We start from the raw sequence: 18,420 nt of genomic DNA, 5'->3' as shown, positions 1-18,420 counted from the left end.
AGGCCACTGGACCCAGATGGCTCAGGAGGAGAAAGTGAGGTTGGTGACCTTCCACAGCCCTCCCTCACTCAAAACAAAGTCAACTGCAAGTGATGTCATCATCTTGATGTCATGGTCATTTTTGAGAATGAAGGACAAACGTACCAATGGCTGTTTACATGGAGCCTACATTCTCAAGAGAGAGACCCCCAAAATTCTGGAGTTTCCCAGAAAATGTATGAGTAAGATTCTTTAGATTTTGCCCTGCTGTACTTACAGATGAGGAATATAGGATTCAGAGAGCTCAAGTTATCTGTCCCTTTGTTCCCATCCTACCAAAAAGGCTATCTGCTAGCCATGTGACCTTAGCCAATCACTTAACAGTAATAGCTACCATTTGTTTAGGGCTTTAAAGTTTACAAAGCATTTCATATAGATGATCTCATCTGGTTTTCATAATTCTGTGGTAGAAATGTAGTCATTATTAGCATATTGTACATGAGGAAAATGGAGGCCCTCAGAGGTTAAATGATCACACATTTATTGAGTCTAAGGAGGATTAGTAGCTTGCTTGACCCCAGATCCACCACTGTCTCCATCATGCTCCACTGTCCATCTCCCTGTCTCTTAATGCATCAGCAGCTCTTTTTCTTCATCTGTCAGAAAAGAGGGTGGGATGTCCTGCTCAAGAGTTTTCCATTTCTTTCTACAGCCAGAGAAAGTAAACCAGATGTGAAATTTTACGAGACTCCTCTCAATTTTAAGTCTGTTCTTGCTTCATCCCAAACTATTCCATCACTGTCATTTGAAATTTACTTTTATTTTCTGACCTTGTTTAGTCAGTTAAAGCTCATCTCTCCTTGGTATGAATTTTTTGAAAGACTGTGTGTGTGTGTGTGTGTGTGTGTGTGTCTCACACACACATGGAAAGAGACAGCGACAGAGACAGACAACAACACATATATACGTATACAAAGATTCATTATCCTGCTTGTGAGAAATGTTAAACAAAATATACTGATTTGGTGAAAATGAAGAATACATCAGTGAGATCCCTTAACTGGGCATGCTTGTCCTTGCTTCCCTATGCAGTAGCTTTAAGAGCCAATAAAAACAAGCGATATTGGAGACAAGTTCATGGGGCTAATAATTAAGGAGAGGAGCCTAATGAGATCCAAGCTATGGCAGACTTGAGTGGCCAAACACTGCAACATTCATCCTGTCAGTTACACATACATTAAAATTTTAGCTAGGATTCTACTAATACTAATTAATAATAATATATACATATATTACACATATAACTATATAAGTAATCCATATATATGCTCACACATATACACACATGTAGATATATGCACATATCTTCATATATACATGTGCATGCATGTGTGTGTATGTGTGTGTGTGTGTGTGTGTGTGTGTGTGTGTAACAAACTGGAACTTGAAACTGAAATTTTATGCCAGCTGATTTCATCTAAGCTTAATGCAAAGAGAAAGATGACATACTGTGCAAAGTCATTCTTAATCACTTTGCAATTGTAAAAGAGATTTTCCTTCTGAAAAATGAATATGAAAATGAAAGTCAAGTCTCCATTGCCCTCTACCATCCTTTTGGAAATATGAAAAAAAATAATAGGGGAACTTGGAAAGATAATCTCCTTGTAATTAATCCAAAATTAATTTTATTTTCCTTATATTTTGTGACAATTGCTTTAGTTAAAATGATTTAATTAAAAATCTGTAGCATTTAAGAGAACATTTCTACATTAAGCAATTTTCTTGAGTGTTAGAAATTTCTGTTAACAGAATTGTCTTTATTGCAGCATTGGAAGAACTGGTATACTGTTACATATGTGATTTCTGGCTAATGCCCATGCCTACCATATCCTGTCCCAGGTTCTAAGAATATGGGCTCACATAATCTGAATTCAATACATGAAGCCCTCCCAAGAAGTTCATTTTCTCTCTCTGGCTTCTTATACCCCTATGTGGAATTTAATTCAGAACAACTTCCCAGTACAGCTTGGGTGGAGCTCATTTCCAGGATTCTCTCCCCTCTCCTCCCATGGGTAATGGTGTCTGCAGTTCTGGTAAAAGAACCTGGCAGGATAGTCTTTGTTTTATTTGACAGAAAGAGAAGAGAGTAGAAATAATCCATACCTGTATTTAGGTGGATGCAGCTTGAACTCTCCTTCAAACTCTCTAGGAATCCATCAGCCCCTTGGCAAGGGAATGGAACTGGACTTCGATCATTCAACCTAAGAAATCCAAAGTCTTTTCTCAATCCACACATTTCATTTAACTGAGCTAGGCTGATTTAACCTGAACTTATTGTGACATACATAGTTAATTTATTGATGTTACTTAAGCAAAAAATGATCAGCCACAAAATAAAAGACAACAAAACAAACCCCACGCACTTTACCTTCCGACCTGTCCCTAAATGAAGCACCTTCAGCATTCCCCTCACTCCATGACTTAAAACCCTTACCTTTTATCTTGTAGTCTCTTTTTCCCTTCTCATAACTTCTCTTGACTCTTCCTTTTAATGACCTAATCCTTTTCATTCTTTGTGAGGCTCCTATTGGTTATTTGTCTGAGTTTCATCTCACTTGGTTTTCAGACCAATAAGTACATTGACAGCACCAAGAATGATCATTTTTATTGGGGAAGGGGCAAAGAGGGGAATGACCCCACCCTCCATCTGATATTTGCTGGTTCTGTAAAGAGGGACGGGCTGAGGCCCAGGACCATTGTTTTCCAATGACCCCTACTTACAGGGCAGCATCAGTCACTTTCTTTGACTGCTAGCATTCTTTAAACATCTCGTTATTTTAAAGTGGCAGCCGCTTTGCACCCAGTTGGTTCTGGGCAATCCATGGGCCAGCTTCAACATATCCCACAGCTTTGGACCTTGGAGAAAAGCAGAGAGCTGACCAGTCTCTCATTTCCTCAGAAGTCACTGTCTCCTGCAAAGCCTTGCTCTTTACTTCTTTGCAGAGGGAGGGACAACTGAAGTCAATATTTCTACCACCCAAACCCACCTCCCTCCATTTCTTTCTGAACTGTGGGTCTAGAAGATTTCTGCAGGCTGCAGGTCTGGGAGTGGCTGGTGTACAGAGGCAGCTACTGTGCTGCTAGATTGCTATGCCTTAAAGGGGATGATAGGAGGATGGGGCTTTGAGCCCTGTCAGTGACAATGACAAAAGGGCATTTGCCATTTCCCCACAGCCTGCATCCTCACAAGCTCTGAGGAAGTTTATGAGCTTTTCTTACTTTGTCTTCTTTCATATTCTATCACCAACATTTGTCGCTAGAGTCTGTCTGGGCACATCCTGGCTGCTCCCTCTAATGGGTCATATTTTTAATGGCAGTTAAAGTACCTTCTCATAAAGGGTTGAGAAATAATATTGCTCTGGTAGAAGAAGGAGGGGGGACTTTGAGTGGGGTAGGGTGGCTGGCCAAATTTAAACCTTACTCTAGTCAAAATTGGCTTAAAGAGGGAATAGCATTCCCATTCAGTTAGATACAGATACCAATGATAATGGAAGGGGAGGGGGAACTGATAAATGGAAGTGTAGATTGGGGGAGGAAGTGATGGGAAGTAAAACACTTGTGAGGAGAAAAAGGGTGGTGTGTAAGGGGGGGTAAACAAGGGAGAATTACTATCAATATAATGGGATGAACTCATACATAAAACAGAATTAAATAGCAAAATGGACTAAAAATCAGAATCCTACAATAGGTTGTTTACAAGAAACACATTTGAAGCAGATAGGATACAGGATAAAGGTAAGAAACTGGAGCAGAATTCATTATGCTTTAGCTGAAGCAAAGAAAGCCAGGGTAGCGATCACGATCTCAGACAAGGCAAAGACAAACATAGATCTAATTAAAAGAGCTGAGGAAGGAAAGTATAACTTATATGAAAGGTGTCATAAACAATGAAGTCATATCAATACTAAAGATCTATGCACCTACATTTTTGGTGGATCTCATATGCACATATTAAACATACATGCATCTAAAATTCTGAAGAAGAAATTGAATGAGATACAAGAGAAAATAGGTAATAAAAGTCTACCAGTGGGGACCTCAAATTTCCCCTCTCAGAACTGACTAAATCTAATTAAAAATAAAAAAAGAAAGAAGTTAAGAAAGTGAATGAAACTCTGTGGAAGTTAGATATGATAGATCTGGAGAAAACTGAATGGGAATAGAAAGGAATATAGCTTTTTCCCCACTCAGCAGGACATGATACCTACACAAAAGTTCACCACTTACTAGAACACAAAAACTTGAACCAAATGTAGAAAAGCAGAAATATTAAATGCATCCTTTACAAATCATAATGCAATAAAATTGCATTTAGTAATGGACAATGATAAGAGATTAAACAATTAATTGGAAGTTAAATAATCTAATTCTGAAAAAAAGAAGTGGATCAAAAATAAATCAAAATAAGAATCATTAATTTCATTAAAGAAAATGACAGCATTGACACAACATACCAAAATTTATTAGATGTTGTAAGAGATATTTTGGGTAAATTGTATTTCTCTAATTGCTTACATCAATAAAATAAAGGGAAAAAAAGCAGATCAATGAATTGGCATGCAAGTAAAGCAAAAGAGAAAAAGAACAAATTAAAAATCATTAATTAAGTACCTGATTGGAAATCCTTAAAATCAAAAGAGAGATTAACAAAATTGAAAGTAAAAAAAATTGAACTAGTAAATAAAACTAAAATCTGGATTTATGGAAACAAAAAAAATAGATAAGCCTTTGGTTTATTTGAATAAAAAAAGAAGAAAAGAAGAACACCAAACTACTCATATGAAAGGTGAAAGGGGTGAATATACCACCAAAGCAGTGGAAATGAAAACAAGTATTGTGAGCTATTTTGTCCAATTTTACGTCAATAAAATCTGGCAATCTAAATGAAATATCAACGCTTTAATGAATATCCACAAAACATAAATCACCCAGATGAACAGAAGAAGAAATAAAATACTTCAGTAAATGATCCAGTCTTGGAAAAAATAACTTGAATGAGCCATCAATGAGCTTCCTAAAACACCCTTAGGACCAGACGGGTTCACGAGTGAATACCAAGCCTTGAAAGAACAATTACTCAGAGTGCTATATAAACTCTCGGGGAAAATAGACAAAGGAGGAGTCCTACCACATTTCTCTTAAATTAACCGCTAATCTAAGGAAGAGCCAAAACAGAGAAAAAGAGGTATAGACAATTTCCCTAATAGATATTGATGCAAAAAATTTCAGTAAGATGCTGCCAAAGAGATTATAGCAATAAATCAAAAGGATAATATACTATGACCAGGTGAGATTTATATAAGAATGTTCAATATTAGGAAAATGATAAGTATAATTGATGGATAAGGGAAGAATTTAGGACCCAATAAGATATAGAAAGCATTAAAAAGTGTAAAAAGTCATTTTGATTATATAAAATTTAAAAAAACTTGCATAAAGGAAACTGATGCAACCAAAATTGTAAGGAAAGCAAAAAACAAAAAAGAAAAAGAAAAACCAAAACTTTTCAACAAGTATTTCTGTTAAAGGCCTCATTTCTCAAATATATCGATAATTTTGTTAAATTTATAAAATACACATCATTCCCCAACTGATAAATAGTCAAAGGATATGAACAGATAGCTTTCAGACAAAGAAATCAAAGCTATTTATAGTCATATGAAAAAATACTCTAAATTAATTAGAGAAATGCAAATTAAAACAACTCTGAGGTATCACTTCACACCTTTCAGATTAGCTAATATGACAAAAAAGGAAAAATGTTGGATGTTGGAGGGGATGTGGGAAAAGGGACACTAATACACTGTTGGTGGAGTTGTGAACTGACCCAAACATTCTGGGGAGCAACTTGGAACTATTCCCTAAAGTGTATAAAAGTGAGAAGTCTTTTAATCCAGGGATATTACTTCTAGGTCTACAGCTCAAAGACATACACAAAAAAGGAAATTTTACATAATAGCACAGATTTAATATATATCTAATTGCTTACTCTGTTTAGGAGGGGGCAGAAGACGAAGACAGGAATATAATTTAGAATTTAAAAATTTAAATTAAAAAAATGTTTAATTCTCACCTCCTTGAACATTTCAGGCAGTTTTTAAGAAATAGTGTTTTAATCACTGAATACTGGAATCCTTTCCCAGGGAGATGACATTGAAAGTGTAAGTTTAGCTCCATGAGACTACAAGGAAGGTGAATCCCTTCTGCAATGTTTTCCTAAATGGAAAACTGGGTATCCTGAACAGAGTCTAAGGATCTTGATTCAAGTTCTGCCTGTGACAGGCAGAACTGGCAGGCTAAACTTTCTGGAACACAGGCAAGTTCCTAAAAAATTACTAAATTACACAAAAAGTGACAATGTGCATGGGCAGAAGTAGGTTCCTCTTTCAGAAGATCGCAGAGAGGCTTTATCCTTTAGGATTTAATACGTTAGGTTGTATTTTGTATATTGTAACACTTTAGACTGTAAGGTCCCTAGGGGAGAGGGCTGTCTTGATTCTCAACACTTAACTCAGTGACCGATATGTCAGAAGTGCTTAATAAATGTTTATTGGATTGGGTTAGTCCTTATCCCTAAATAATGGGCATCTAGATCTCTACTATAGACTCAGTGTATGTACACACATACACATACACACACTCACAAACACACATACACACACTCACACACACACACACATACACACACACGCACGCACACACACTCCATCCTATTTTTTCCAGCTCACAGTTGGTGAATTAGAAAACCTACTGGAAAGCCCATAGATAACTGTTAAGCTTAGAGACATATACATCCAGTGACTTAAAGGAAAGGAACCTGTGTGCTTTGTCAAGGGTCTGAATGAAGCCCCTATGCTATGCACAGTTCTATGATGCAGAGAGGAGAGAGACTCAGTCCCAGAGGATGAACTGGGTGTATCATAAGGGAAGGATTCAGAACAGACGCGTACCAGAAGATTTGCGACTGTTCAATGAAGCACAGAAAACAGATGTTATTGAGAGAAGATACGTAGAGACTGAAAGCTGATGGGACAGTGTATTTATCCCAAAGAGTGGATCTGGTTGTAGAACTGAGCAATGCTTTATTCCAGTTGTGATGGATGAGGACAGCAGCATAGGATTTAGAGCTCCACCAGAATCTAGATGCCATCTGATCCAAACTCTTCATTTTACAAGGGAAACAACTGAGGAAGTTCAAAGAGTAGAATATACTTGCTCAAGGGCTCTCAGGCCAGTTTTAGCAGGTAGGATGATAATACCCTCATTCACAAGAAAATTAATGTGAAACATCCCATTTTGACCTTGTGCCTTCAGAAATTCACTTCAGGGATAGGAAATTCTTTGTCATAGATACTGTGGTTGCTAAGGTCCCTGGTTTACTGAGGGCTTATTTAGCTGATTCATTTCAGAGGAAAGAAGGAGATAAAACTGAAGATATTTGTACATCAGTATTGTATTGGCCAGTGAGTCTTAAGGGTTGGTATTCTAACACTCACACATCTTGAAATCCTACTATAACAAAAAGATGAAAATGATTTGAGAAAAACATTATCTGGAACTGAATACCACCATTCCCCCAAAACATCAGCTTGGCTTATTCTTTGGATATCACAATAGATATTTGGATATTCTTGGATATCACAAAGAACATCTTGGGGTTCTTGCTCTCAGCCTTAGCTAATAGATAAGGTCTAAAGGAACTCACACTGAAACGGTGCAGCTTTTGAGAAAATTGGTTCAGCTCCACAACTTGAAGATGTAGCAGTAGTCTTTTAATCGAGGCAGCAATTAAAGAAACCATCTTCCAAATGATCAGATGTTTAATTGCTGCGTCAGCAATCTACTACAGTTTTAAAGAAAACAGTAGCAAAGTATTTTCATGTTGGGTTATTATTCATAAGTCATCTGCCATTTCTATTTATCTTCCTAGATCTATATATCACTGTGTCTGTCTATCTATCTATCTATCTATCTATCTATCTATCTATCTATCTATCTATCTATCTATCTGTGTGTCTATCTGTGTGTCTATCTGTCTGTCTTTCTATTGAACTACAGTTTAACTCAATTCTTCTGATTTTCATTCCCATGCTACTAAGTGCCTGTTGGATATTTTGAACTGGATTTTCCATAGTCATGTTAAACTCAACCCATCCAAAACATGACTCATTTTCCCCTCCAACCCTTTTCCTTTTCTGAACTTCTCTATTACCTTTGAGGGTAGCATTATTCTTTCATCACACTTGAATACTCCCTCCCACTTCACATATCCAGTCAGTTGCCCTATCTTTACATTCCTTTCTCTGTATCATCTCACATCAGTCTCTTTTTCTTTATGCACACAGTCCTCCGAGGAGCTTAGGCTCCCATTGCTTCTGGCTGGCCTGCCTGCCTCCAGTTGCTCCTCAACCCCAGTTCATCCCACACTCAGCAACCAAAATAATTATCCTAAAGGCTAGGTCTGACCAGGGCACTCCCCTCTTCAAGAAGGACCAGTGTTTATCACCTCTATCATGATAGTCTTTGGTTTAGTTTGGTTTGATTTGGTATTGAAAGCTCTTCCCAATTGGATCTTTTTTCTTCCTTTCTAAAAGTTTTCTTAAATTCTGCTTCTTTCTGTGCTCCTTCTAGTCTAGTAGAACTGACTTACTTGGTGTGCCTTGCATACAATCCTTCATGCTTTTGTGCTAACTTTGCCTCCATGCTTGTAAAGCTCCCACTGCTAAATCTGCCTCTTAAAAGCTCTGGCTTCTTTTGAATTTCCACTGAAGTTGTACCTTCTAAAGGAGGCCTTTTCCTGTCTCCTCAGTTTCTAAGGCCACCCCTTCCCTCAAGTAAAATATGATGGTACCTAATTATTTACATGCTATTATCACTGATCAGAATGGAAGCTATTGATGATACAAGAGGTATACATTTTTGCTTTTTCCTTGTATCTCAAGATTTGTGATTGACACACAGTTAAATAAGTTATGATCAATTGATTGCTTCATTGAATGAGTTGTTGGAGTCAAGAAAGAACTTCAGAAGCATGCTGAAATCCCTGGCTTAAGCCGTGATTTTCTCTTGCCCAGACAAATACAGAAGCCTCTTCCTTGGCCTCAGAAACATTGTTGCCTTTCCTCTATAATTCATCTTTCATACAACTGGCAAATTGGAAATCCCAAAATGCAGGTCTGACCTTGTCTCTCCTTTGTGTAAGCAGCTTTAGCAGCCTGGAGGGCAATGCAAAAACTCCTGTATTTGACATTTTAAGCCCTTCAAAATCTGGATTCAGTCTACGTTTCCTGGCCGATTATAGCATTGATCAGTACCTATGTGCCAAGGGTTAGTGTTACCAAAAAAAATGTCACCATTCACACTGACTTTGCACATGACATATCATCACCTCCTTTCTCTAGTCTCTTGTAGGGAAGATCTGTTCCACATATCTGGAATGCCCGTCACTATCAATATTACATCATAAAAATCAAAATTACCTCATCTTAGCTTAAATGTCATTCCCCTAGCTACTGGTATCCCCATCTGATAACTTGAATTCAATCAGATATATATATATATTATATATATGTGTGTGTGTGTGTGTGTGTGCGCATCTATATTTATATAGATATATATGTGTGTATGTATATGTGTTGAGTGTTTGTATATATATGTGTGTGTGTGTATACATGTATGTATGTATGTTTGTGTGTATGTCTTTTTTAATAGAATATAAGCTCCTTAAGGTCAGGCACTGTTTCTTTTTTATTTTTTGAATTCTCAGCACCTAACACAGAACCCAAAAGCTAGTATATGCTCAAGAAATGTATGTTTTTTTTCTTTTTCTGGCAGGTAAACTCATGTTCACAAGCATTACTGTAACTTTCTCATGTTGTAGTCACAGATGACCTTGATATATACTATATATACATGTATATAACATATATACACATACATATATATCATTCTCTATGGATTTTATTGAGATAAAAAAGTAGGTTGTGGGTTGGTAGTTTTCTTTGTCAGCATGGTTACATTTTTGGGTTGTAATATTATTCTCTTTTCCCATTTGTTCCAAATCCCTCATATTAGATATCAAATAAATATATTAAAAATATTTCATCATAGTATTACATCTCACATAGATTTCTTCTTTGTGAGCTTGGTCTCAAGCAGCTGTCTTTCCCGTCTTTGTCTTTCTTAGCATCAATTCCAATTTGTCATGTAATTATTCTTGTTCCAAGGTTTTAATACATGAATAGGGTGATGACACCATCACGTGATAGAAAGTCTGAAATATCTGCTACGTTTTTGCATCCCTTGATGTACTCATACCTGCCTTATCTATTGAAAAGAGAGAGAGAGAGAAGGAAAGAAAGATAAGATAAAAGGAAAGGGAAGGACTTCTCATTATCAGTCTTTATTTGTTGGATTCCATTTGCCTGTGGCAATTCTTTCTACTTGTCATAATAAGGACATAGGTGTTGAAATGATTTAAGGTCCTTGTGTAGAACAAAAACCCTCATAAAGTAAGTGTCTATCTCTCTTTCCCTTTGTCTGTGTGTGTGTGTGTGTGTGCTAAAGATCAACAGTGAACACTCCATCCCACAAGATTTTTTGTCATATATCCAAAGGTTGCATGGCATGAAGATTGGTACATGAATGAATGAATGAATGAATGAATGAATGAATGAACAGCAGCAGCAACCATCCAAAGTTTGAAATGACAAAGGCTGGTCCACTTTAGTGGGTTTCTTTGTTGAAGTAAAGTTGTCAACAATTTTAACACTTTCATTCATGAATCCCATGTTGTCAACAGAGCAGTCAAGTACCGTAAATAGAATACTGTAGTCTAAAATGATTTTTGCATAATAAAGGGCTTAGCCTTTTCACCCCTTTTGTTGGGCTATGATCCCAATGACTCAAGGGGATGCCATCACTCTTATACCTAACACAAAAATAAAACCATGTTTATGATAATTTTGGGACAAACAAAGGGAGAGAAGGTGGGAGGGAGGGGAAGAGAAGGGGAGAGAGAAAGTGGGGAGAGAGAGAGAGAGAGAGAGAGAGAGAGAGAGAGAGAGAGAGAGAGAATGAAAATCTTCTGTAATTAACCAATTCAAATGACTCATGACATGTGAAAGGGAGCTGCCCATGATACCACCACTCTCTGGACTTTTCTTTCTTGACTTGGTAACCAGAAAGTATTGATGTCATTTCTTTGACTGATAGGCTGAAGTATATACAGATGTTTTTCTCTTGGCACCAAAAGTCATCATACATGGTAACTTTCCTGAATTAGTCATTCATTCAACAATCATCTACTAAGTCAGAATCTATTTCATTGTATATTGACATCCTGAAAGAGTGTAGAATCTGACAAAAAAATGGACCTAACCAATATAGAAATTTGTTTTGATTGACTGTATATGTTAAAAATGAGTTACATTCTTAATCAGGGAAGGATTTGTGAAGCAGATCTTGGCTGATTAAAACAGCTAGCTAGTTAGATGTGGATGTCTGTGATCTGTGAGAGAACAACATTCACTAATTATCAATGATATCTATCCAGGTAGATAAAATTCCTGAAGAAGTATCTCATTTATTATGAGGGTAACAGCAGGAGCAAACCTTGTTTCAGAGGGATCCCAGGCTGGGAGATGGTCATGGTTTGAATCAAGTACAAGTGAAATCCTGATATCAACCTAAATGTAGAACATCTCAATAGAAAAAAAAATCCCAAAGTATATCTACTGTTAAATTTCTATATTGTGTTTTTCTTCATCATTTCTGTCATCACTAATGCTTTTATTACATGAAGAATTTTGTTTCTGGTCTTAGCAAGAAGGGTCCATTTCCAATGGATACCACCAAAATAGTCCTTTGTTCAAACATTGGCTAATAGATAAGACAGTTACAATGTATTCACATGTCAGTGAAAATGTTAGTTCTATAATAGGAAAAAATAGACTTAGATTGTGGGAGGTGGAAAAGTGATGGGGACAAATAGTTCTCAGGTAAATTCAACAATCTCCAAATTTTCATCATTCATGTACCTCTTAAGTACAAAATGTAAATATATTCAATAAATGGTTCCCAATCTGACAGGTGTTAGAATGACCCCTGATTGTTAAGCTTTACATACAATAAAAAGTATTGGAACATTGGTTAGTATTTCACTGTCTGATCACTTCAGGGCACTTAGGTCAGCATCGATGAAAGTCCTTTCTCCTCCAAAGAAAGTCAACATTTGTGCTTGGCTTCTTATTTGTGATGTTCTCCTCCCATCAAATTTCTTAGATTCATAGCCTTTCTCAATGTTTTTGAACATTCCCCAGGTTCTCTGCCAGAGGCAACTTGTAGGCAGCAGGTAGATCCCTGGACCGGGAGTCAGGAAGATCTGAGTTCTGAGATCTGAACCTTAGGCACTCACTATCTGTATGACCCTAGATAGGTCACTTAACATGTTTACCTCAGCTTCCTCATCTGTAACATTGGGAGGATTATAACATCCACCTCTCAGAGTGGTGAGTAGCAAACCAGATGACTTTTGTAGAGCATCCATCACATTGCCTGGCACAGAAAGTGCTATGGAAATGGCAGCTGCCATTGTTGCTGTAGCTCCCATTTATAGTGTTAGGGTTTTGAAATATTATGCATTGTATTCTCTCATCTGTCGTCCTTCATCATAACTAAATGAATCCTACTCTTATACTTCCCAATGTGAAATTCTCAGAAGATGTTGGGAACTATATCATTTCAGGGGATGCCTACTTGAATAAGACTGCAGATCTATTGGAATACTGAGTCATTGGAATGTATTTCTGATGTCACTATCTATGCTCATTTATGTCCATCATGCATGTTTAAATGCCCTGTGGGGTAGGTACAATTTACTTTTCCCACCACTGTGGTGTCACCAGATTTGCAAACATGGAATATCACTGGGACAGTGTCAAAGGAGAAAACAGAATAAAAGGGAGGGCAGGATAGGATGGAGAGAAATATAGTTAGTCTTTCACAACATAACTGTTATGGAAGTATTTTGCGTGACCACCACCAATGAGGGTGGATGGGGAGGGAAGAAGGGAAAAAATTTGAAACTCAAAGTTTTAAAAACAAATGTTAAAAATTGTTTTTACATGCAATTGGTGAATAAGACATACAGGCAGTGGGGTACAGAAATCTATCTTGTACAAGAAAATAGAGTGGAAGGGGATAAGAGAAGGGGGGTGTGATAGAAGGGAGGGTAGATTGGGGGAAGGAGTAATAAGAATGCACATCATCCTGAGGTGGAGAGAGACGGAGAGAAAATTTAGAACTTAAAATTTTGTGGAAATGAATGTTGAAAACTAAAAATAAATTAATAAAAAATAATTGAGTGTGTGTGTGTGTGCGTGTGATTCATCTGTACAGATTTCCAATTTAAATCCTCTCCATTTCCTTTCATCATATTGTACCTTTGTAGTGCTTATCCTAAATAGATGTACTACTGAACTCTCTGTCCAACCACCTGTCTATCATAATCTGGGCGGTGGGGTGTAATTCATTAATTTTTATTTTCTTTTCATACGTTAGGTCTCAAGAAATTTAGATCAATAACATTAAAATGCTTTTCTTCCTCTTTACTCATGTACATTTCATTTCCTCTCTTCATGCTTGGAACATACTCCTGACTCACCTCTCCAGTAAAGAATGCTTGATTCCTACCAATTCCCCTTTTTGATGAGCAGTATCCCATTTGTTAGTGCCTTACCACTCCTAATAAGGAGCCTTAAACCCTTCCCCCTGCCGATGAGCATGTTGTCTCCCAATGACAGACTAAGATGCATAAGGGCAAAGATTTTTGGAATTCTGGCTTTGTGTGCCCAACACCTAGCATTGTACATTGGAAGCATTTAAAGAATATTGCATAAGTCGTTGGTTGTTTGGTTGCAGAGGTTATTAAGGAGCCAGAGAGTTCTCGGGATTTTTAAAACATGTGCAAAGCCATTCGCATATAGGAATATCTGCATGACTTTGATTACTGTGGCAAATCCTTCCTTTTCAACTGTGTGAGATATTGTCCAAAGCAATGACAGATATTTTGACAAAGATACTCCTCTCTGTTTATTCTTCACCTAATATTGATCAATAGCAGGTTGCTGAGTGACGTTATCTTTTTGGGTCTTGTGTAGTCTTAGAATATGTGTATTGAAGACTCAGCAGCTACTTCCCCAACATGCATCAGGCTACCAAGGCCCCAGAAGTTTGCCAATTACTTCTCTAAGGGTTCTAGGGATAACTATGAGGAATTGGGGGTAGTTTATTCATATTATAATATGTTGATTACTAGTTGATGTCAATTAGCCATCCAGAGTTATCATCTAGAAAAGAGTATTTATTTATAAAGGGCACAGTTATACCCCCACTCCCACACTGAGAGAGGCACATTCGCCTCTGTAACCCTCTTCATACCTATGGAGAATGAGCTCTATCTTAGAGAGCACATGTGACAAAGGAAAATTCATGACTCCTGGTTGCTGTAAGATACTATTTTCTCTTTGTGTGGCCTTCATGAGGTATAACTTCCTCTTGGGCTCCCAGAATCCCAAAACAGTCTTTCCATAGTATGTTGAGTTTTTCCATGGATTCCAATTTAAATTTGTTGGGGGGAGGGTTTAGAATGATTGCTTACTGCAGAGAGGGCCCAGTTAATACTAGCTAATATACATTTACAGTAGATGCAGTTAGCTTGCTTTCTTAATTTCTTCTAACTCCACTCTGCAGCAAATGAGTAAGAGTAAAGTGAGGAGGAAGATGGTGGGTGGAATCCAATTTCTGAAGTGCCATTTTCATTTTCCCATTGCAGCCATTTGATACTGACATGGCGCAGAGTCCAAGTCACAGCAGTCAATCTGCAGCACTCCATTCCCAGGTGCTGAAGTTTGCTTTAGCTGAGAGTAGGTTTTAGGCAATCGTTTTGGTTTTTGCCCTTCCTTAAGAAGGCTGAGTTCTCTCTTCTGTTTGTTATATCTAATTAGCAAAAGAATCCATTTTACTTTGAGCTAATTAACTAAACTTTTAATGTGGGTTTTCATGTAGCATGTGAATTTTTCTGTGTAAACAAGAAGATGGATTTATTGATTTTTTTCTCATGGAACAAGGAGAACATACTTTTCCATGAGCTGAGTGTCTACTGATGAGAGAGTGGTCTTTGAAAACACTGAATTTCCGGTCCTTGCATAAATTATTCATTATCTTCACTGAAGCTGTGTCATTTGCAAACCAAATATTAAGAGGGATAGGAAATCTACCAGGAATTTCTTGGCATGGGGAACCTTTGGATGAAGAAGCTACTTTTCTAATATTGCTTGGCACTTTCCATACAATGGAGAATTGTAGACAGTTGTCTAGAGTAGTGTTGGTTGAAGTTGTGTGTCCAGAGTCACACAGACAGTACGTGTCAGAGATGAGACTTGAACCTAAAACCCGGTTGCTATACACTACAACAGATTGCCTCCCAATGATGATCAAATGATGCCAAAGACAACAATGAGTATAAATAAATGGAGAATACCAGAGATGCCACAAATGAAAGCTTATTTTTTGCTAGTATTTCACCCTTTCTTCATAGTACTTGAGAAATCAAGGCTCCCTATCCCATTGTGTCTCTTTTGTCTCCAAGGTTGCCTCCCTCTATACACTTCAGATGTGAACTGAGTCAAATTAAGATGCCAAAAACATTAGAATGAATCACCTTCACTGCTAACAAACAGTAAATGTCACCAGGTGTTCGATTTTGTTAATGAACTATTTTGACTTGAAATTCTCATGTTTCTAAAATTATTAAATTATAATAAAAGCAGGAATTCAAAATAGTATCCAAATTTATGTCAACCCAAGATTTCATTTGGTTTAAGTTCTTGGTAATAAAGAAAATTGATCTTGGTTACAGTGAGCCATGAGAGACGATGTTTTTGAAGAACTGACTTTTCAAAAGACAAGACAAAGGCCAACGAATGCAATTATGTACATTGAAAAATGAAGTAAGGGGAATTTTCCTGAGCTTTTTGTAATCAGTTTCTTTACTGGTTCCCTGGTGTGTTTGATTCAGGTTGATAATATTGCCAGAAATAAATCTCTGGCCCCATATCCATTCTTTATTTCTTTATTTTACTTTTACAATAACTAATAACTTTAAACAGTGCAAAGGACCTTAACCTATGCTCTTTTTTATTTCTAGGAAATATATAATATATAAATATATTATCTACCTATCTATCTATATTTTATACATACATGATTTCAACTTGCTGTAGGATTCCCTGGTGCAGACCCAAGATTTCTAAGTAGAGGAAACACAGTAATTAGCAGAGAAAGAACCAGCTACCAGGAAGGGCTGTGGTCATTGGTGGCTGCTATTTCTTCATCAGTAACTCTCAGTATGGCAAGAAACTCACAAGTCATGAAACATGGGTATACTCTTTATAACATGCAGTCTTACAGATGAGAGACAGTACCTTAGAGGAACCACAAACAGCCCAGGACTGCTCTGAACATAAAACACTTCTCATAGGTGTTGGTACAATTCATTTGTTAGTTAGAATTAAGGTGGATTTGGTTTATCTCATCCCTTTGAAATCTTTTATATTTTAACTTTAGGAAAAACTCACATGACTTCTTCATAAAATGTCTGTGATTCACTTGGTCAGTTTGTTTTTGTTTGTTTTCACCATGAAGCTGACAAATTTCTTATTGAGTCACTGGGGCAGCCAAGGGCTGATTTCGATTTTCTTTTCTCCTAGTTTATATTGCCATCATGATAAAGCCCCATTCTCAGTGGTGTGCTTGAAGCAGCTGCTTTGTATTAGCTTTTACAATTTCCTCATGCCTGTAAGGCTTTCAAGGAGGATTTTGTTGTAATACAGCAGCTTCAACAGCTAATGCTATCTGAAGTCACATTGGGAGAGGCCAATATGTATCTAAGACTAGGCTGGTCATGGTCACATGACTCTCTGTCCTGGTCAAGGCACTTTTGGAATTTTGTGTTCCTTTCTGGGCACCAATTTTTCTAAGAAATTGATAAGGTAGACAGTATCCAAAGGAGGGTAACAGGAAAGAGAAAGGGTTTGATATTATTCCATAATGGGATTGGGCATAGATAGAGGGGATCTTTAATCTCAAAAAAGATAAGCATTGGATAGATGTGATTGCTGGTGTTCACAAACTTTGAGGACTATCTATCCCACTGAAGTGAAATGAAATGTGGTCTTCTTGACTCAAAAAGACCAAACTCACGGCAGTGTGTGAAAGGTGCCAAGAGAAAGATTTAGGTTTGATGCCAAGATGAACTTCAAACTGTCCTAAAGTGCAGTAGGGTACTGTGGTAGGTGGGGTGTTCTTTGTCACTGGTGGGTCTAAAGCAAAACCTAGATGGCTACTTGAAGTTCGATCATATGGGAGACTTTTTCAGGTATTGTTCAGAATAGCCAGCCACTGAGGACCCTGCTAGCTCTTGAGTTTCTCTGATTCTCTTACAGAAATGCAGTTTACCAAATTTATTCCCTGACATGTTCAAGAAACTGGACAAAATTAATGCAGGAAATTGTTTCTATTTTTTAAAAGGGCAGCATCCAGGATATTCTGAACACTCTTCATCGTCCTGGCAGTTTTTGTGTTCCCTTAGATATTTCCTCACATAGTAATGCATTATGTTTGTTTTAACTCTCTTGTGCCCAAGGCATACCCATTCAGTGATGCCATTTACAATGTGGCAAGGAACCTATGATGAGTATACCTGTCATCACTTAAGTTAATAAGCCACTACTTTGAGAATTGCAGTGCAAATATGGCTCAACCTATTTAATTTGGCAATCATGAAGGTTTGCAGGACATGTGGTTTGAATAAAACTGGAGGAGAAGATCTTCCAGTCTAGGAGTGCTTTATGTTCTTTGTGAGTCTAATGTGGCTCACTGTCTTTGAGACTTTGCTCAGTCAACTGATTTGTCCTTTCCAGGGGTAGTCTTTCAGCAATGCCAGTTTGAAGTAACTGCTGACGAATTCCTTCCTTTCTGATTTTGTGTCTCCACTTTCTTTTTCTTGCAGGATGTTTTCACACCTGAGTGCAAATTTAAGGAATCTGTCTTTGAAAACTACTACGTCATCTATTCTTCTACACTTTACCGGCAGCAAGAATCAGGGAGAGCCTGGTTTCTGGGACTCAATAAAGAAGGTCAAATTATGAAAGGAAATAGAGTGAAAAAAACCAAACCCTCATCACACTTTGTCCCTAAACCCATTGAAGGTAAGGGAACCCTCCACCTTTATCTCTTGGTGTTGTTATTCTTGTTAGCTCTTCATTAAAATAATTATTTTTCATTTCAGAAATGGTAGGCACCCTATAGGTCACCCAGTCA

The 18,420-nt window shown here is 37.4% G+C and overlaps 1 protein-coding gene across 2 annotated transcripts in view; it reads left to right on the top strand.

Moving 5' to 3' along the window:
* The window catches only part of FGF12 (fibroblast growth factor 12), a 390,802-nt gene that overhangs the window by 358,340 nt on the left and 14,042 nt on the right, over positions 1 to 18,420 (top strand). For both annotated transcript variants that reach the window (XM_072618871.1, XM_072618869.1), the window contains exon 4: positions 18,110 to 18,308. In XM_072618871.1, the coding sequence (XP_072474972.1) occupies positions 18,110 to 18,308 (199 nt within the window). The remainder of the gene's footprint in view (positions 1 to 18,109; positions 18,309 to 18,420) is intronic.

Source organism: Notamacropus eugenii, chromosome 6 (assembly GCF_028372415.1).
Source record: "Notamacropus eugenii isolate mMacEug1 chromosome 6, mMacEug1.pri_v2, whole genome shotgun sequence".
In the NCBI taxonomy this organism is placed as follows: domain Eukaryota; kingdom Metazoa; phylum Chordata; class Mammalia; order Diprotodontia; family Macropodidae; genus Notamacropus; species Notamacropus eugenii.
Note: the sequence above shows the minus strand (reverse complement) of the source record. Positions and strands in the feature narration are given on the sequence as shown.